Consider the following 21,680-nt stretch of genomic DNA (forward strand, 5'->3'; position numbering starts at 1 on the left):
GGATTAAGGAAGTTATAGCACTGAATTAACCATATGATTAAACCTGAATTTCTAAATATTTAGTTAGGAAGGCCCAGTTAGAATTACCTTCTCATGGATGCTGAAACTCTAACATAAATCCTTCTTAAGTGATTCCCAAGGCTCTATTATAAAAAAAAGGGCACCAAAGCTCTTCCAAATCTTCCAGGTGTCCAAAGTATGGCAAAGAGTAATGGAATAATCCCCACAGAACAACACCTGGTGCCACAACTTAAACAATTGTCACACAGAATAAGTAAGTATATGATGGAGCAGAGAAAGAAGGTAGATGCTGTTCACTTACCACATTGTAAATATCTTCCAACGCTCATGAGCAACCACTTCCCAATCAATGGGTAATTTTCACAGAGGCTTTTATGTTCCCCCTTTTCTCTCTCGAGAGAATCCCAACTCCAAATCTCCTTCTTTATCAAATTTTATCATCACGTCACATGATGAACTTGGTGCACTCAACTTTACCAGGAGGAGGTGCTATCACCTTAGCTCACGTTCTCCAGGGGCGCATGCGGCTCCCTTCCCCGACCTCGTCTGGAGGAAGTCACGCTGCCAGACTAGCCACACTGTGCTGCTCTAGGTGCTGACTTTCACCTGACCGCCACCTCCCCGGGCTCTGCTTGGCTCCACTGCAGCATGGCAGGTGGAGAGGAGCTGGTTCAGCCTCACTGCCTGGGCTTCCTGGTGTTTTGTTTGCATGTGGGCTGAGGTCGTGGGGGAATTTCAGCTTCCTTTTGCTTGGGCAACACAGAGTAGTCAGCCCAATCTGCAGTGGTGAAATGCACCGTCAGGCGAGATTTCAGGGGTGGGAATCATGGGACTGTTAAAAGAGCATATGACCCCACAGAGTAGAGCTGTTTAAGAGGCATCATTTAGAGGAGTGAGAACAGAGGGGCACCTGGGTGGCTCGGTCGATTGAGCATCCGACTCTTGATTTCAGCCCAGGTCATGATCCCAGGGTCATGGGATCGAGCCCCACATCGGGCTCCACAATGAATGTGGAGCCTGCTTAGGATTCTTTCTCTGCCCCTCCCTGTGCTTGCACTCTCTCTCGAAAGAAAGAAAGAAAGAAAGAAAGAAAGAAAGAAAGAGAGAGAGAAAAGAACTGTGTTATCCAGAGGGGAAGGGGCAGTAAGGGTTGAGGCCAAGTATTTTGGTGGTGATAGTCAAAATTCTGCCATCAATCAAGAAAGGCTGTTAATAAAGGGGATACACTAGAGAGAAAATGATCACATATGTGTGTATAGAGTAGGGGGAAGGTAAGAGAGGCCAGCAATACCCATGGAAGCATAAAGAAGGGAAAACGCTTAGAAGACAGACCCAATGGCTGAATACTGCACAGGTTCAAGGGTAAAAATAGATCCTCTAATATCTACTCAAGCTATGTACCACTGCAGATATTTCCTGTTTGAGGCTAAGTATCTCAGTTATCTAGAACATGTTGTTACCATATCCCGGGGCATACGTTCAATTCATTCACCCGCCCATTCATTTATTCAGCAAACATCTGAGATCCTCTAGTTACCTACCAAGCACTTCACTGATTGCTAGAAATATATGATTAAGACAGCCCTTGCCCCTGATGGGATCAGTCTCTAGGGAGAGAGGAAGATAAGCAGATAATTATCCTATGCAAGAGCGGTATGGATGACAGTACGGGGACATAGTAAGTAACCGGGGCCACAGTAACTAACCCGGTAGGTACAGTCAGGGAACACCCCCAAAGGAGACAACATTGTCACTAGGTCTTACACGATGAGTCAATGCTTGCTCCTCACTTCAAAGGCTAGGGCGAGTGCTAAGTGAGGATGGGTCAAGAAGGACAGTGGATGCTAAGCCAGGTGGTGAACTTTATACTGTAACCTGAGGAGGCATATCTGAGTAGGGTTTGTTTGGGAGAAATGACGAAGGCTTGAGTGAAGGCAGAACAGTGAAACAGAGGCGGGAGCAAGGAGTCATATGATGGGGCAAGCTGATCGGACAGGTGGCTGAATTGCTATGAGGAAGGAGGGGGGAGACTAGCATGCCTCAGGCTTGGGAGACACCTCAGCAACCAGGAGGACAAGCCCAGGGGGAGGTGGGAGAGAGAACATAAGGGACCTGCTTGGAACACACAGAATTTGACATGCCTGAAGGTCATCCAGATGGAGCTGAAATACAGGTGGGGGGTTCAGAAAGAAGTCACGACTCAGAGACGCGTCTTAAATTTTCTCAATTTAATGCAATTTTATGCAGTTGTACTCTTTTCAATGGGGTAACTGATTAAAAGCAAAACTAAATGTGACGAACTCTATACTTCTTAATAAGTTTTGTACTTTCTCTGCAAATAATACCAAATAGTAAAGAACCCCCCCTGCCCCAAATAAAAATAAAAAAAACCTTGTAACTCTGATTAGGTTTGAAAAACACTCTCAAGGTTTCTCCATGGCTCAGTTTCCTTCTCTCATTTCTGCAGAGACCGCTCGGGAACCAGCCATTTCTCTTGCAAATGAAAGTTCTTGGGCACACGAAAGGACTCGGAAAGAGTGCTTGGATCAGCAGGAATCCATCATTAGGGAAAAACCACCTCAAAGAGTAGGGCTTAATGAATGTGATTCAAAGGCAGCAGATTTTCAAAATCATAAATCAGGATGACCGCTGGTACTGGTGTCCCAGGTAAAGACCAGACCCTCTTCGTCGTCTCCAACAGGGAACGCCGAAGAGCAAGCTGACTGCCACTCAACACCGCCCCCCCCCCCCCCCAGTGTAATAAATACTACGGGTCCTCTACCCAATAAAACTGCAAGTAGTTACTCACTAAACTCAATCTTTAAAGTTCTACCTAAAAGCTCAGAGACGACATAAACCGTAAAGAAGGCGGCCCTGGCATTTGTTCCAAAAAGCAGCTTACAGAAGAACAAATTCAAATCACCCCAGCCCATGCCTTTGCCACCCTAGTGGGCCAGCTACTTCTGGTTCTAAGGCCACATGTGAGCCTGGGTCAGGTATACGCTCAAACATTTTGGAAGTACTATCAACAGAAAGAGCTCAGTCAGAAAATTTCTTTTTTCTTTCTTTCTCTCTTTCTTTCTTTCTTTCTTTCTTTCTTTCTTTCAAAATTTTTTTGAAGTTTATTTATTTTGAGAGACAGAGAGAGCAGAGGAGGGGCAGAGAGAGAGAGGGGGGGAGAGAGAGAATCCCAGGCAGGCTCCATGTTGTCAGGGCCGAGCCCGATGTGGGGCTTGAACTCACGAACTGTGAGATCATGACCTGAGCCGAAACCAAGAGTCAGACACTCAACTGACTGAGCCACCCAGGCGCCCCCAGAAAATGTAAATCTATCCTTCACACCTTACAAATCTATCCACCCCCCTCCACCCACCATCAAATTCTATGCTTCAAGTGTTTTGCCTAAATTAGGGTTTTGGAGAATCATGAAAAACTCAAAAGTGCTTTTTCATAATTATGCTTAAGTGTCAGTCTTCGATGTCATAAAGGAGTCCCTGACATATATCCAGCAGGTATAAGTGAACTTAAAAGGAAGGATAAACAGAGCTTTGACCAAATCGCTAATCACTCTTTGCAGCTGCAAACCCCTTGTTAAAAGATTAGAAATTGCAAGCGTTTATTTGAGCAAAAATCAATCAAATTAGGCAGTGCCGAATGGGAAGAGCCCTCCACTGACTGGCAGAAGCCGGGAACAGGCCACAGGCTTTCACAGGAAAAAGGCAGAAGCAAAGCAAAGCAAAGCAAAGCAATCGTGGATCGGTCACAGTTTAAAATCTAGTTGCCTGCCTGCGATTGGTTGTCCTTAGGTTTCAGTTTTGTAACTTTTAGGCATTTATAGGCTTGGATTTGGGTTCGCTGATGGACACCACCACGACATCAGGGCCCCCTCCGTCTGGTGTTCCCCTTGCTTAATGAAGAATTTAACATCCCAGTAGTGATTATTCATTATCTTGTATGTGTGCACATAAAGAGGCACTACACAAGCATCACACGCACACGCATGTATATATTCTTCAGAATTAAAAAAATCCGTAAGACTAAGTAATGTAACAACTTTTTTTTTTTTTTTTTAATACTGTCCCCTACCTCAAAATGTTTGGCCATCTGCTGAATTCAGAGCACACTTCTCACCTGACAGAAAACATGACACGTTATCTTTAGAAGCACTTGTGTTCAGTTTTCGGGAAGGAAAGCTCGGCACGGGACATCCATTCACCCAGAAACAGGCCACATTTAAACAAGCTCTCTGGGAGGGAGCAGAGTGCCAGGCACAAAACCTCAGATCTCCGGGCTGCACGAGGCTCCTGAATTCTGAGCTCCGGGGCAGAAAGGCCTCGGAAGCAAGGCAGACGGAGGTAAGGCTCCTCCAAGGAGCACAAGCCCAGACCTTTCTCTTCATTGTCCCCTGACTACCTACTTCCTCAGTCCTCCATGTTGTGTTCCAGCTAAATAGCTGTGAAACAGCCTTCAATCCATTTAGTGTTGCAAATGTCTGGAGACGCTAAGTCCTTATACGCAGTAGCTTTGCCTAAATAGAGCACCTCAAACAAATCTTCAAGCTCAATTTTTTGTTTTTTTTTTTTAATTTTTTTTTTCAACGTTTATTTATTTTTTGGGACAGAGAGAGACAGAGCATGAACGGGGGAGGGGCAGAGAGAGAGGGAGACACAGAATCGGAAACAGGCTCCAGGCTCTGAGCCATCAGCCCAGAGCCCGACGCGGGGCTCGAACTCACAGACTGCGAGATCGTGACCTGGCTGAAGTCAGACGCTCAACCGACTGCGCCACCCAGGCGCCCTCAATTTTTTGTTTTTAATGTTATCTGGGCTCATCATAGAGCCTGACTCTGTAGGGTTCAGAGGAAATTTGATTTTCCTTTAAGGGATAACATCTTTTCCATATCCTCTATGAAGAGCTCATAAAAGATGTTCTAAGGCACGTAACAAATGAAATAGTTGACTTCCCCCACCCTGGCTGGTTCCTGTTGCTTTGAAATACTAAAAGCTAGGGTAGAATTGATGAGTCTGGGCTCCGGACTGAAAAATTACAACAGAGGGAATGTAGTAAGTGATTCGGGCTCTCAGGACACCCACAAAAGCAAGACAAAGCCAGAGGGAGGAGCAGTTAGTGTCAGACACAGACAGGGGAAGCTGCTAGAAGAGATTCCCAGAGAGATTCCTGCCTACTCAGTCTGGGTCCTGAGCAAACAGGAGCCTGCCAGTCAGTCTGGCAGGAAGCCCAGGAAATAGAGAATTAACACGGTCAAACCCATCTATTAGGGAGGCATGGACTGGAATTTCAAGTTGAGGAGGAAAAAGGGCATTCTGGGGTTTTCTCCTGAGATGAAGAAAAAGAGCATTGCTGCGTGACACCGTGAATCCATTACAGCGTGTTAAACCCGAGGCCACGACACCACGGGCGGGCATCACCTTTCTTAACATCCTGGCTAGATGAGGCCGGATGTTTAGTTCTTTGGGGGAATGTGGACGGAGACAGAGAGAAAGTGGCGATCAAATTATTTATATATATAAAAAAAGAAATCGGATGCTTTTAGCAAATTTCAAGCAAGCACGGAATGGTGACATTATTCAAATAAATGGTAAGATACTAGGTGGGCGGTGACTTCTTAAGCTTTGTATAAATCCCAATACATTTCAGGAACTGGAGATCCCCTTATTAATACATATATTCAAATATTCTGAGAAGTATCAAAACAAAAATCTCTGAGAATATTATAATTTTAATGGTTCCTTACAACACGCAGCATTTATTAGACTTTTAAAATCCAATAAATCCCCCTGCCTAGATTAGCCCTATTGACTAGATAAAAGTGATAGATGTATTCAAGAAAAAAGGAATAAAATGAAAAGTAAAAGGTTACCTTCCCATTCTGGCTGCCTCCCATCCAGTTTCTCTCTTTAAAGGTAACCACTCTTTTTTTTTTTTTTTTTTTTTAATTTTTTTTTTTTCCAACGTTTTTATTTATTTTTGGGACAGAGAGAGACAGAGCATGAATGGGGGAGGGGCAGAGAGAGAGGGAGACACAGAATCGGAAACAGGCTCCAGGCTCTGAGCCATCAGCCCAGAGCCTGACGCGGGGCTCGAACTCACGGACCGCGAGATCGTGACCTGGCTGAAGTCGGACGCTTAACCGACTGCGCCACCCAGGCGCCCCTAAAGGTAACCACTCTTAACAGATTCTGGCATCCCCATCCAGGGAAAAATCTTACGCATGTAGCAGATACACTGTGTCTATCCTTTGTTTTTAATTACAAAAAGCATAACCTTTCTTCACTTACACAAAAATGCTGACATTGTATATACTGTGCTGAAACTCGCTCTCACTTAACATATCTTGGAAATCTATTCGTATGCATGTTAAAGGCACTTCATTTCACCGCGCTTCCCTTTTTTACGCTTCGCAGGTATATTGCACCTTTTACAGATTGAAGGCTTGTGGCAACCCTGTGTCGAGCAAGTCCTTCAACATCATTTTTCCAACAGCATTCGTTTGCTTCATGTCTCCGTGCCACGTTTTGGTCATTCTCGGTAATTCATTGCAATACTGCAACCTCCTCATCATTATTGCACTTGTTACGATGACCATTGAAATTGCTTTGGGGCACTGCGAACCACACCCATATAAGATGGCAAACCTAATCGATAAATGTGAGTGTTCTGATTGTACCACTGACTGGCTCTCCCCCCATCTCTCTCCCTCTCCTCAGGCTCCCTATTCCCTGAGACACACCAAAGTTGAAATTGGGCCAATGAATAACCCTATGATGGCTTCTAAGTGTGCGAGTGAAAGGAAGATCCAATCGATGTGGCAAGCTTCACTGTCGTCTTATTATAGGAAACTGCCACAGCCAGCCCAGCCTTCAGCAGATATCACCCTGATCAGTCAGTGGCCATCAACAGCAGACAAGATCCTCTGCCAGCAAAGAGATTACAACTCTCTGAAAACTCAGGTGATGGTTAGCACTTTTTAGCTACAAAGTATTTTTAATTTAAGGTATGTACATTTTTTTAGACACGATGCTATTGGACGCTTAATAGACTCCAGTGCAGTGTCAATATACCTGTTATATACACTGGGAGCCCAAAATATTCATTTGATTCACTTTATTGCAATACTCACTTTATTGTGGTGGTCTGGCACTGAACTCGCAATAGTTTGGGGGTATTCCTTCATTAATCAGGTTGTAATGAACATCCTCAGACATGTCTTTGGGCTTTTTAAAATAATGTTTTAAGTTTGTTGATTTTGAGAGAGAGAAAATGTGAGCAGGGGAGGGGCAGAGAGAAAGGGAAAGAGAGGGCGAGAGAGAGAATCCCAAGCAGGCTCCACACTGTCAGCATGGAGCCCGACAGGGAGATCCAACTCATGAACCGTGAGATCATGGCCTGAGCTGAAACCAAGAGTTGAACGCTTAACTGACTGAGGCACGCGGGTGCTCCTGGACATTTTTATATAAATGTCTTTATAAGAAATTCTTGGCAGTGGAAAAGATAACAGAGTATCTGAATTAAAAAAAAAATTTGTTTAACGTTTATTTTTGAGAGAGACAGAGACAGACCGCCAGAGAGGGAGACACAGAATCCAAGCAGGCTCCAGGCTCCGAGCTGTCAGCACAGAGCCCAACGTGGGGCTTAAACCCACGAACTGTGAGATCTTGCCCCGAGCCGAAGTTGGATGCTTAACTGACTGAGCCCAAGAGTGTCTGAATTTTAAATTTTTGAGAGCTATTGCCAAATTGCACTTTAATTTCATGCCCACTAAGTTTTGTTTTTCAGATTAACTGGAAGTTTGTACCTTTTGACCCCCTCTCCCCATTTCCTGTACCTCCACCCTCTGCCTCTGGCAACCACCAATCTAGTGGACTGTTTTAACAAGCTTTCCAGGTCACTCCAACGAGTGCTGAAGTTTCAGAACCTCTCCTTTAACATCTCAAAATAAATAAACTAATAAAACATGATCTCCTTTAAACTTCCCAGCGATCCTCTGGGGCTGGTGCTTCCATTATGCCCGTTTCACAGATGAAGAAACAGATTCGCAGAGAGGGGTAAACACTTGTCCAAGGTCGCATACTTAGCAAATGGTGAAATTCAAAAGGGACCCATGATTCTAATCCCCTCTCTCTCTGCAGACAGGGAACGGAGGCCCTGAAGGGGCTTTCCTAGGGAGTGGAATTGCATTCACCTAACTCCAAATTACGCACATCCAACCCCTTGAACAATGCAGGGATGAGGGCCACTGACCTTCCCCCGGTCAAAAATCATGCGTAACTTTTGCCTCCCCCAAAACTTACTAGCCTCCTGTTTACCGGAAGCCTTACTGATAGCAAAACTGCTGATTGACACATATTTGGTCTGTTATATGTGGTACATCCTGTATTCTTAACAATAAAGGAGGCTGGAGAAAATACAGAGTACTAATGTACTGCATTGAAAACATCTGTGCACCAGCTCAGGTCAAACCCATGTTGTTCCAGGGTCAAGCGCATTTATAAACGTTTGTATATGTATTTACACTTATGGGCCAGAGTCTTCTGAGCACGGTGGAGTGTAACATCCAGACACCGTACTAGGGGCTGCAGATCCAAAGATCCTTCTGGTTCTCGTAGCCCTGGGGGGAGACAGCTGTACACATGATTGAGTCATGGTGGGAGAAGCAGCTTGCAGAGAGCATCCAAGGAGGCAGGAAAGGCTCCAATGACCCTTGGTCCATTAGGTAGGTAGAATTTTCTAGAACCCAGGAGCCAAATATTTGAGATTGTTATGGGGCAGGAAGCTGACGGACCGTTTTCCAAAAGTGTCCCGATGAATCCGAGAGACGGAGAAGTGTAATCAGCGCCTGGAAAAGGCCCCTGTTTCTTGCATGTCTACCAGACGGGAAGGGGCTTCGCTCAGTGTGTGCCCTTAGCACGGGGTCATCTAAAATCCACTCTGCCCTACTTTTGTTCATCACTGTTGCTGAATCCTACGCCTCAGCAGGGGAAACCTGAGGAGGTGGGGCCGGGCTGAGGGAGTGCTTTTAGGAATGCAACACTGTGGGGAGGCACAGGAGTGGGGAGGGAGAGCCAGGGAGCCCTTGTTGTTGGGAAAGTCTTAGTTCCACCACTAAGTGGCTGTGTGGGCTGAAGAGAGCCTCTGTGTTTGAGTTCCCAGGCAAAGGGGGATGGACTATAGTCCTTTCTTTTCTGTTGTAAATTTATGTATTTATTTAAGTAATCTGTACACCCAACGTGGGGGTTTGAACCCATAACCCCCAGATCAAGAATCGCACGCTCTTCCAACTGAGCCAGCCAGGCGCCCCTGGACTAGTTATTTCTAAATATCCTCTCTAGCTCTGTGATCCTACAGAAGATGGTTCAGCAAGCTTTCTCCGCAAAGAAATAGTAAATATTTTTGGCCTTGTGGATCATACATCTACCCTGCCGGAGAAGGAGTGCGCAAACCCTAAGCAGTTTATGTCCTTAATAAATAGAAGTCCTCTCACTTTGTGGCTACCGTTTCATGATCCGCCCCGGGCATAGTTTTCCTTTGTTTGAGCCTGGACACCAACTTGGGACTTCTTTCTCGGTTGCACATAAAAGTCCAGAACACGTCATCTCTGCCTTAAAGTGACTTTACAGACACCTCGCTCTTCCTCGGATCTAGTTTGAAAGGTTTAGCCGAGTCTTGGCTTTAAAAAGTTTTCGTGGGGAAAAAAAAAAAGGTTGCATGTGGATTCTTTCCAAAGCAGCTCAGAGACCTTTTCCCTCATAGTCTGTTCCCCTCCTGCCCCACCCCCTACCCACGACCACTCCCCACCCCTCCTCCTCACACTTAGTCCCGGCTTCCTTTCCAGTCCCTACAACTGGGCTCATATCAAGATAGCAGGGCTTCACCTCTAGCTCCTGAAAGTTCTATCTTTCCTGAATTGCTCTGCTTTACTTAGCACATCCTATGTTAGCTCTTAAAAATCTAGCCTTCCATGGCTCCTCATTGGTCCAGAGTGTGAGGCTTAATTCCTGTCTCTCATTTTGCTACCAGTTAAAAAAAAAATCATGTTAACATTGTAGTGGTATTACTTGGCTCAGTAGATATGTTTTCAGTGAGACTGAGAGATCCAGAAAAGGCTCAACACTCAGATCTGGCAGGCTTCCAGCATCCTCTGCTATCAGCTTTGGTATCCTGTGAAACAGAAAATTCTGTGCTCATTCTTGATTTGAAAGCTTTTATTAAAAAAATATTTTCACGGGGCGCCTGGGTGGCGCAGTCGGTTAAGCGTCCGACTTCAGCCAGGTCACGATCTCGCGGTCCGTGGGTTCGAACCCCGCGTCGGGCTCTGGGCTGACGGCTCAGAGCCTGGAGCCTGTTTCCGATTCTGTGTCTCCCTCTCTCTCTGCCCCTCCCCCGTTCATGCTCTGTCTCTCTCTGTCCCAAAAATAAATAAACGTTGAAAAAAAAAAAAAATTTAAAAAAAAAAAAAATATTTTCACGGGGCGCCTGGGTGGCGCAGTCGGTTGAGCATCCGACTTTGGCTCAGTTCACGATCTCACAGTTCGTGAGTTCGAGACTCACATCACAAACCCGCGGTTCATGAGTTTGAACCCTGTATCAGGCTCCGTGCTGACAGCTCAGAGCCTGGAGCCTGCTTCGGGTTCTGTGTCTCCCTCTCTCTGCCCCTCCCCTGCTCATGCTCTCTCTCTCAAAAGTAAATAAACATTAAAAAAAATTTTTTTAATGTCTTCTCTGGACATTTATTCCCTGAGCGCAAATAGATACTTTTTTTTTTTTTAAAGAAAATAACGTTTCCAGCACTTAAAGCATTGGCAAATATAGTCATCAGTATGATTTTGAGGAGAAACAGAAAACCTGTCGAGTTGCTAAAGCAGTTATGGGGAGTTTTTTTCTCCTGGATGAACGATAGCAATGACGACCACAGACACGGAAAACATTTTAACACTTCATAAAATTCTTTTCCTACAGCGGGAACATAGAAGCCAAATTTCCCTTGGCAGAAATTAAAAAAAAAAAAAAAAAAAAAGGTTTAGCCGAGATGTTCCTAAGAAGTGAAGGGTTTCAGAAAGAGCTTTTCAGGCAGAAGAAACATGGATGGTGACACCATCCAGAAAGAGGGGTCGTGGTCCACGGAAGACCAGAAACCCCTCCTATTTCACTCAGGTGCTTAGTGCCCTGCCTGGTATGTAACAGGGACCAGTAAATACTTGTGGATGAATCGCATCATTCATTCAAACACCTGAGGTGTTACGGTTTTAGTCAAGAAAACAGATGAGAGTGGCCAGGGAAGGCGCCGCCTCTCTGACCAGAATCCTGCCCTGTCTATGGTCTGCCCCACCCCCGGGTGCATGCTGCCCACGCACTCTTAGGGTCGAAATGGGGCTTGAAACCCTCAGTGCTGCGTGCAGACACAACGTCCCCCCAGTGAGGCAGAAAGGGGGCACATGCATGGAGGGATATGTGACCTACTGTTCTGTGCTCAGCTCAGGAGCCTTGGCATCCTGGCTGGGTCCTGGCAGATGCTTGCTCCATGTAGATATTAAGAAAAAAAAAAAAAAAAAAAAGGATCAGAGTCAATGATATGATAAGGACTGCTGGGTTTTCACAATGAAAATGGAACTGAGGGGACTGTCTGGTCAAGCCCTTTCACTATAGAGTAGACGAGAAAACCAAGACTCAAGAGGCTGAACTGACTTTCCGAAAGCCACCTGGCTAATTGATGGTCGAGCTCGGCTTAGAACGAGGATCTCTTCATGCTACGTCAAAAGCCTCTCCTCTGTCTGCTGTTTTCAAGGTCTAAGATGAGGGTGATGCCATTTCCTATCATAAATATATAAAACAAATTTGCATGGTAATTCTAACCTCTCCGGCCTCCAGGTTGAAGTGATGTAAGAGGACTGTAATACCACCTGCGGCACGATTCTCAACAGAAGTATATTCTGCGTATGCTACTTGAAGGAGGATGGCATATGAGAGCCAAGTCCACTGGGATCATGGCGTATTCAAACACCCCAACATTTAGAATGTGTTCCGCAGGTTTTAGGTTCCAGGCCAATTTCCAATGCCGCCCTCATTTCTGTCTATGGTCTTTGATCAACAGCTGAAGGTTGTACTGAGGTCTTCGATACGCTTAGACCCCGGGGGTGATGTTCCCTGGGGAGGTGGGGAAGGCGAAGAGTAAACGGCCTCTGTTTCTGTTTAGTCTAAAATCTTACTAGAAGAAAAAAACGAAAACCCCAAAACCTGACGCACAGAACGGGGACAGGGGGTGTGGGTTACACGAGGAGGAAGTGTGACAGACGCGAGGTTCCAGTTCTGGCACGGGGCCGAGGGAAATACCTGAGGCGAGGGACGTAGCATAGGCACCAGTGTGGAGGGGGGAGGAGGGCAGGGCTAGAGGCAAAGGCTGCATTTTGTAACCAGACCGCAGCATTTGTATTCCATGTGGAGCCAACACAGAACGTCACTGAACGCTTCTTCAACTCCACCTGTGTAAGCTATAAATTTACAGCTATAATATCCTCCTCTGATCATTTTCGCTGTTCATGGAAGCATCCCTACCCACGATGACAGAGAGCAATCTGGACAACGAGAATGAGCCAAGCGTCTTGGGTTCTAGTCTGCCCCCAAATTGCTGAATGACCAAGGCCTATCGCGTCTGCTCTGGGATCTCAGTTTCCTCCTCTATAAAATGAGAGGGTTTGAACCAATGGGTCTCTGACATCCTCCAAGTTCTGCTTTGCAGTCCCGCTCATTATATTTATGGCACGTATCCTTAAATTAATATTAATAAACCCTTCTCCACTGCCGTCTGCTTTCCCAATTGTCTTTCCCCCACGTTGCTCCCTTCCTTCTCTTCTCTCTTACTGGGAAGCTTGTTGGGGAAGTACCAAAGTGGGAATATCATGGAGTGTTTAAATTTTCATTAGACGTGTGTGTGTTGTAACAAGGCATGCACAATTGATCATCTTGGCATGCATATTAATAATTGAATGCTGTGGTACATGCTTCCTGAACTTTACAAACAGCTCCTCTCTGAGCTTCGAATTGACAAGCTTTACTCATAACTGCAAAACTGGAAATGGGCAGGCCTATGGAATATACATTTTTGAAGGGCAAAGAAGACCAAAACCCCAAAGTCTCTCAGTCGGAAAAACTGGGGAGGTTTCTGCCACACGGACAGGCTAAGAAATGACATAAACATGAGTCAAGGATGACATAAGGGTGAAATGTCCTAAGAGTGAAATGAGTCACCTGTGCTGACGTTTTTTTTCTTTTGTTTCTATATCCAGCAGATGAGATCTATCCAGCTGGCCCGGAAAAGACGAGAGAGCCCCAGCTGCCACACTGGGATAGATGGCATCCTCAACTAACATCTTTCGTAACTGCACATCCATGGTCAGAAGTGAAAAAGGATCCCAAACGAAAGTGAATGGATGCTGAACTCCCCAAACTCTTGGTTGCGTCAGGTGCTGCCCCTTGAGGCCTGAAGCCAAGGTTCGGATGGAAACAATGCCTACTGGATTAGATTTAATAGCTGGTCCTGGGGTGAAGGCCAGAGATAGGAGTGAGGTGAGAACCTGAACAAATGTCCACATAACGGAAAACCAACAGGGCTAGGAGGTAACTCCCGGACCTCGATGTAAATCTTGAAATAAATCACAACTTTCTCTTTATGTTATTCTTCGTGGCTCTTGATTTCTTTTCCCCTTTTGAGCAAATGCTACCTGCTCAAATACAAAAGCCAGGAAAGTATGACTAGCAAAGTGAGGAGATGGGTGCCTCTTATCCAGTTTAAAGGACTAACACTTAATGAAATTTTCCTTCTCCTATTTCCAGTAAAATCTATGCAGGGAGCCAACCTTTTGCCATGCTTGGAGCTTTGCAGAAATGTGCCTGAACTTCCCGGAAGTTGTTAAATGAGCCCTCCCTTCAGGACACCAGGCCAGCCCCACCTGCTGTGATAAGCCAGTTCATCAATGTACCTGCTTTTCCTATGGCCTCAGAACAATTTCCTGGCACTCGTGGCTTTCCAACAGAAAGGCCACCATGGAATGCCATGGAGAAGGGCGCCAGCACCGTGGAGATCTTTTACATGGGAGGGTGCACTCATGCTAACTGCCAAACAACTAGATTTCCAGCCACTCGGGAGAAAGAAAACTGAGCTGCCATTCCTGAATTTTAAGGCTAAACAATCATGATCTAATTCGAAATGGGAAGGGCAGGATGTGATTCCTGGTGTGTTTTCCGGAAGTATTCGTGCAGGTAAACGGGAGTATGGCTGGTTCTGCTTTTGGAAAATGCAAGCAAGCGTGTCAGTCCGTGTGGACTTCCGCCGTCATTATGTCAGAAGCAGCCCCCTGTACGGACACCGACCCCGTCCCACCACGCCGAACTGCGTGGGGGTAAGTGGAGAAAACGTGGTTGAGACAAACGTAACTGCCCCAGACATGAAATGAGATGTGTTTAACCTTCAGAGGGTGATGAAATGGGCACACACCTAGCAGCTTGGCCACGTTGCCGCTACTATTTGCGTGATGACAGGTAGGCTTCGGCTCCCCTGTGCATCTGGGGAGTAGTCATCTTTGCAAAAGCACACGGGAAAGAGTGGGAAAGTCTGAGGCTGTTCACTGGGACGTGCAATCTTCCTGTTCTACCCTAGAGCCTTGATTCCAGCTCAGGCTCCCCTCTAGCTCTCTCTCACCTTCAAGGTGTCCTGACGGGTCTCAGCCATCAGGGCCCGCGAAGGCCCCTCAGGTCCGCCATGGCTGGGATGGGCACCACGGAGACAGCACTGTGGGCTGGTGGCGTCCACTGGGACTTTCCAGTCTCTGCTGGCTGCTGAAATACTTCCCCAGAATTAAAGTCCGGGGCTGAGGGTAGGGGGGTGTCTCTCACGGACAGGTTGTGGGACAGGTAGGACTGAGGAATGCCAACATGAATTCTTCTGCTGACTCTTCCACGCAAATACCCCCCCAGCCTGCTCCGGGGGGTCCGGTAAAGTACAGCAGTTCCCGCCGAAAGCACAGCTACTGGGCTTCTCGATCTGTGAGATTACGCCTGCAGAGTCGAGGCCCGGGACCCCCGGACTGTGCTGCTACCGATACCAAACTACTCTCCAAGGTCCCTGGGAACTTCTGAACGGTTTCAGGCTTCCTTCCTCCTGCCCTTCCCATTACTCACGCACTCACTTACTCATCATCCTGTTCCTATGTTCCAGACACTTGGGGTGCGTGGAAGACTAATCAGCAAAAGCCGACAAATTATCACACTGCTGCACATTTGCTAAGTGCTCTGGAGGACCGTGAACTCGCAGTGGGTGGTGAGCCTATGGGGGAGGGGGTGTGTTGAAAGGCCTCTCCGAAGGGTGGGCTCTCAGCCAAGACCTAAAGGATGGGAAGGATTCATGCATGTGGAGTGGGGGGAAGTGCAAGTCAGACAGAGGGACAGAGGTGCAAAGGCTCTGGGGTGGGAGTTGCTTCTGAAGGGCTCAGCAGGAGGGAGGCCCATGGGGAGGACGCGTGGAGAGTCGAGGGAAGACGGAGCTGAAGAGGCAGGTGTGGAGAGCCCGCGGGCTGCGGAGGGAATATTATTCGTGCAATGGGAAGCTACTCAAGGGGCTGAAGTGGGGAGATATGATGTGAATCCCACTAGGCGACGTATGAACAACAGATCGGACAGGAGTAAAAGTGTGACGGGAGGGGCCGCGTATGGCAGGAACTGCAAAATGCCTCTGGGCAGCCATCCAACCCCCCTCCCCCCCCCCCCCCCGCTCCTTCTTTACTCTGAGACCTCCGGTTTTATTCTGGGGAGCAATGGGTCCCTTCAGAAAAGCATATTTCCCATTTTCCTTGTAGCTAGGCACCAACACGCGTAATAATTCTGCACAACGAGACAGAAACGGAAGGCTGTTGGGGTTCTTTGGGCAAGTTTTGCTGTCTCGCTCTGAAGGTGCAACCCTGTCCTCTTTCTTTTCTTTCCCCTTCTTTTTATCTTGCGTGATTTGAGCCTGTAAAAAAAGACATGATGGGGGCCTCCTCCTTCCTTCTTCCCTTCCCCCTCTTCCCCTCCTCCCTTCCTCCTCCTCCTGCCTCTTCTTCTTCTCCCTCCTCCCCTCCCCTTACTTCCCTCCTCCTCCCTCTCCTCCCCATCCTGGCTGTGCGTTGTGGGAAGAGTTCTTCAGGCCTGCTTGTGGCCAGATGCTTGCTCGTTCAGAGGTCCCACAGTAGGAAGCGCATTGTTGCAACAGACCTCAACCTCATGGTCCAATTCAGCCTCGATTTATCAGGAATACAGTGCTGATGTTTGGATCCCCTAGCATAGGCCAGCTCACCCCTGGGTAATGTTAGGCACGTGGCGTGGCATTCTTTCAGCCACAGGATCTGGGCCTCTTTTTAAATTTTTTTTTTTCAACGTTTATTTATTTTTGGGACAGAGAGAGACAGAGCATGAACGGGGGAGGGGCAGAGAGAGAGGGAGACACAGAATCAGAAACAGGCTCCAGGCTCTGAGCCATCAGCCCAGAGCCTGACGCGGGGCTCGAACTCACGGACCGCAAGATCGTGACCTGGCTGAAGTCGGAGGCTCAACCGACTGCGCCACCCAGGTGCCCCCGGGCCTCTTTTTAATACATGCTTCTTCCCACGGGTATTGCCAAAGAACACGAAACTTCCCTATTCTAATGCGTGGTTCCCTTCCTACCTTCGCTGTTGGAGTCAAGGGTTGAGTCTTCCCTGCCAGGTGGGACAGTGAAGTCACGGGAACGAAAATATATTATGAAATTGATGCTGGTGAGCAAGAGGTACCCGGAATATCCCAGTGTTCAGGCACCTGGTTTGCCATCACTCTGCAGGGGCTGTGTTTTTAAGAGTCGAGTGGCCTTTCCCTCTCTTCCTTTTCTCTGTTACCAATCCAGCCTTACCTCCCCTCCACCTGCTAATCCATGCTGCATGGCCCTCCTTTTAAAGGGGGCATCGATATTAGTGTTTCTCATCCTATCCCTAGTAACCCTAACTTCAGAACTGCTGGACAGACACGGTCACGTGAAGAAGGGTCATCCCTCAGAGTAGGAATCACGAGAAGGTGGTCTGAGAATGGTCTGAGGAGACAGCACTTCTGTTCTTTCCTATTCCTTTTCTGTAAAGACAGGTGTCCCGGGTTGATCTCACACTGGATATTTGGTCACCTATCAGAGTTCACGTTTGAGAGTTTCTTACGTATTTTAATGCTGCCGCGAAAAAGGCCTGACAACAGAGTCATAGAAAACCCTTTTCCACTCGAGAGCCTGGTTTTTCACGCCCCTCTCTCTTCTCATCCGAACAGATACATTATCCCTTGGGTTTGCACCGATGAAATAGGCGCTCGACATTTTGGCACGTTATATCATTGAAAATAATACTTATTCTCAGAATGAATATGTAAATCGCGTATAGCCCCGTCCCACATGGCACCCTGCACCTGGTATGGGATGGAGCACGGCATTGTTACAGTGTCATTCGGTGGCTTTTACCGACCCGGGGAACATCCGCAACTGTAATGCATTATGCCACTGTGACGTTAACTACAGACACAGACAGAGTACCCATAAAAAAAAATATACGCCCTTTTTTTTTGAATAGAGCCCTGGGTAATTACCCCGACTATTGTTCTATGAGCAAGCCCATTTAGACCCCTTCATCAATTTAGGGTCTGGACATGAAAAATCACCAGCATTAAGCGGTTAAGGCAATCTGCTTTCCAGATGAAGAAAGGACAAAAAAATAATACTGCAGAAAACCCTCCTCTACTCCTGAGTTGCCCATGTCGACAGCCAGAGCTCACCTCAAATAAAGGATCCTGGGGAGGAGTTTTTCTGATGATACCTTCATCCTAAACAGAGCTCAAGGACAATGTGTTTGGGGTCTGCTTCCTACTGTCCCAGCACTGGGAGGACACACAGGTCTGTGGGGACGGCCCCCAGGTAAAGGGTGGCCACCCTGCAGGTGTGCTGTGAGCTGCGGTGGGTCCAGCAGGCACAGAAGCATCTGGGGCCCTGCCCTGGTGGCCGGGTTTGGTGTTCTGAGGAAAAGCTACAGAAATGTTGCTCACCTTGAGAAGTAAGCTCTCAGGGCGGGGTCCGTGTTCCTCCAAGTTGCCACAGAACATGAAATCGGTTATGAGGTGTGCCATTTGATATGGAGTAAAATGGGAAATTATTGATCTACTTACCCCCACATGAAAACAAAAACTAAATGAATACAAAAGAAAAGGCAAAACCACAGCAAAACAGATGGCCCCCCAAATTTTACTTACATTGGGTGAGGATTCCAGTTAAGGCATTTTTAAAATTCTCCTTGGCTTCTTCCATCTCCTGCTCATGGGTGGCTTTTTCGTTCATCAGCCGGCGGACGTGGCTATTGGCTGACTGCACCATGGAATAGAACTGGTTGGCAGAACGCCGATTAACTTCCCCTCGCTCAATCCAGGAGAGTAGCACTGTGATAGCCTCTGAAAACTTGCTATCATCTGGAAATGGAAAACCACCAAGTACAAATCATGCCAAGGCAAGGACACGTACTTTACTCTGGTTCTTCTCAAAAGACAGAACATGGACCATCTTAACGGATACATCTTTGGAACTTGACAAATTAGCTTCCCTAAGGCTAACCGTGCTAGCGTTTCTTAGCCTTCCCTTTCACATCTGACTCTATGGTGTCACAGAGCCATCCAAGAAATACTTGGTAGCTCACTCTCTCATCTACCAACCCGGTGAGCTTAGCTTTAGATCTGTTCTGGGCATTCTTGGTAACATGGCACACCAAATCCTGATTTCTCTTTCTCAAGAGTGGCTCAGAAAACTGTCATTAACCTATTGGGTCCCTACTGCATTTTTCAAGATTCTCTTATCAGATCTATTATACAGTGAAACTAGTTGTATGACTTAGATTCAGCTGAGTTAGTGGCAAAATATGGATGACAGATTAGACTATTTTAAAACCGGATGTAACGGAAGATATTGTTCCCAAAGTGGTTGTAGGAATTAGTTCTTTTTCTGCTCCAGTTCAAAACTAGTTTCGCTTTACATTTAATAGAGCATCTTCGATTCAGCTGAAAAACAAAACATTTCCTTGTTTTCAACAAAAGAGGGCTTGTTCCCTGAGTGGTCAGTGTTCTCTGTGGAACCCATCTGGAAGCCTACTAGAGTCCACTTGAACTTGGTTCGAGGTATGTGTGTGTTGTGGAGGGGGTGGGGTGCACGGAGTGGGCAATGAGGTTCCACCTGTAAATAAATGATAAAGTTTATCTGAAAGAAAACAAGTAAACTTGCCTGTTTGGGAATGGTTACTGGAACAGACCTGTGTTGTATGGCTTAGAAGTAGGAAAAAAAAGCAAGTCTGAAGGTAATTAAGTTAATTAGAACTGGAAGCTGTATGTCAATTATCACAACATTAATCGATCCTACTGCTGAAGGCTCACTGCGTACTTCCCAGGCAAACTGGAGGGGAGAAGTCTTCCACCTGAATTTTTCTACCCTTGGAACATGTGACTTAAGGAAAATATCCTACATTTTTCCAGAAAACAAGGTAGATTCTGAATTCTAAAAATTGGGAGCAAAATTACACTGGACGATTCAGATTCTTACGAATTTATTTGGTAAATACTGAGTGCCTATTATATTCCCTCTCCTGGAGGAACATCAAAAACCTCCTTATGTGTTGTGTGTGTGTGTTTGTGTGTGCATTTATTTCCTATGTTATATATTGTGTATATATGCATACAAACACATATACATATATACCCCCCAGATGACTGGACGGAGCGTGATTCATGTTTGGTAAAGGAGTTCTATTTTATCTCATTCACCAGATGTTCTTTAATCAACCACTGTTGTTGGCATGTTAGACAGCATACAAAGCCTTCGTTCGTGGGGGTGATTTGTGAATTTCATAGTGCGCCGTAGAAACACCATTAGTACCTTTTCTGCCAGAGTCCCTCTCCCAGACGGGGGCACAACTTCCTTGCTGTGGCTGTTGCTTGCCCAGAGGTACGCACCCGGAACGAAGGCAGGGTCAGCCTGACCCAGGGTGCGTGGAGCGTGCTCTGCTTTTTCCATGGTGGAAGTAGTGATCAAACACACGCTACCCATCAGCACCCACCCAGGCCCTCTCCCCCTGAGGCGGAGGCAGTCTGGGGTTGGGGATCAAAGCCTTTTTTCAGGGCAAACCTGCCCCCCTCTGCCCTCACACTTGGGCCAGAGGAGAGAACTGGCCCACTGGGCACCCTGCGAGGGAAAGACGCCCTTCCTCGAAAATCTCCAGGCACAGGCACAGAACACACGCGTGCAGTCTCACAGCTGGCTCATCCAATTTTGTTAACTCCAGAATTTCAGGCTGAGCTCAACCCTCGGTGAACTCCAGCTGCAGTGGTTTCTTATCTCATTTCATGGACCGGAGCGGCTTGTGTAAGATAAAATCCATCATACAACTTAACATTACGTTCAGCCCATGGAGAGGCCCATAATTTAGCATTATGTTTGTGAGAGGCCCACTGTGACCGTTACAGTCAGAATAAATTTTGCCTCCCGCGCATACTCGCTACCTCTCTCCCCGCCAATAGATGTTAGGAGAATGGACCTCCCAAAAGACAGCATGAATAAACCTAACACTTATAAGAAGTCTTTTTTTCCTCCCCTCTTAAAAAATAACAACAAAAAAGAAAACACTGACTTCATGTACCATTTTTCGCCTTTCCTGGGACTTCTATCTGTATATAACACAGAGGGGGAGAAAAAAAACCCTCTAAGATTTTGTTGTCAACCTTACAAGGAGATAGAACATCCCCGTTCCATCCATCTTTCCCTCCTGTTACTGGTTGTTCTTCCTTCTCTTGCTTGTGGTAACTCAGTTCATAAATACACTAATTTACTGTCAGGGAGAACACACTTAAAATTTAAAAATGTGTGTTTGCTCAAATGACCTGAAAACCAAACTTTATTTTTCTTCCTGTCTAGGACGGAGGGCATAAGTTCACCAGCAGATCAGAGTTAATTGATAGTTTTCAAAAAGAGAAACAGCAGTTTTAGGACTGGGCAATTGAAAATATACAATTTAAAAAGTAAGCAGGGAAGAGACTTGCTCACATTTTAACAAGTGTTAAAAAATATGTAGCACAAGTCAATAGCACGCAAAATTCCACTAGCTTAGCTTAAAAGATGTATGTAGTTTCGAGAACTCCCAATTTCATCCTCATTTCTGAACTTTCTGAAACTTCCAGGCCAATATATAATTGATGTACTGACATGCAAATTAAATGTGAAAACATTAGTTAAGGCACAATCAGTAAGTTCGGTCAATATCTGTTGCTACGTAAGAAGTGACTTCATATTAATTAAGACTGACTCAGCAACTCACTCTGAATGGCTACAGAAGTGTATTGGGAGCGGTCATTTTCAATATCTAACTGTAAGTTCAATTTTGGATTCAGTGGAAAGATCACTGAGAAAACAGAAAACAATATAAACTAATTTAAACAGGATTTAGACGGCAGCATTATTAAAGCTATTCATGTGAAAAGAAATTAACACTGCTCATAAAAATCACATCAAAGATGCATTTACAAAAATTCCAAATACTTCCTGTGAACATGCTCAGGCATAATTCTGAACACGGGTG

General features: G+C 46.2%; 1 protein-coding gene across 9 annotated transcripts in view; it reads right to left on the minus strand.

Annotated features, from left to right (window-relative positions):
* The window catches only part of ENOX1 (ecto-NOX disulfide-thiol exchanger 1), a 585,762-nt gene that overhangs the window by 146,277 nt on the left and 417,805 nt on the right, over positions 1-21,680 (minus strand). For all 9 annotated transcript variants that reach the window (XM_086711591.1, XM_086711599.1, XM_086711581.1 and 6 more), the window contains one exon: positions 18,322-18,534. In XM_086711591.1, the coding sequence (XP_086567717.1) occupies positions 18,322-18,534 (213 nt within the window). The remainder of the gene's footprint in view (positions 1-18,321; positions 18,535-21,680) is intronic.

Source organism: Puma concolor, chromosome A1 (genome assembly GCF_028749965.1).
Source record: "Puma concolor isolate L17-30 chromosome A1, mPumCon1.1.hap2, whole genome shotgun sequence".
NCBI classification, from domain to species: domain Eukaryota; kingdom Metazoa; phylum Chordata; class Mammalia; order Carnivora; family Felidae; genus Puma; species Puma concolor.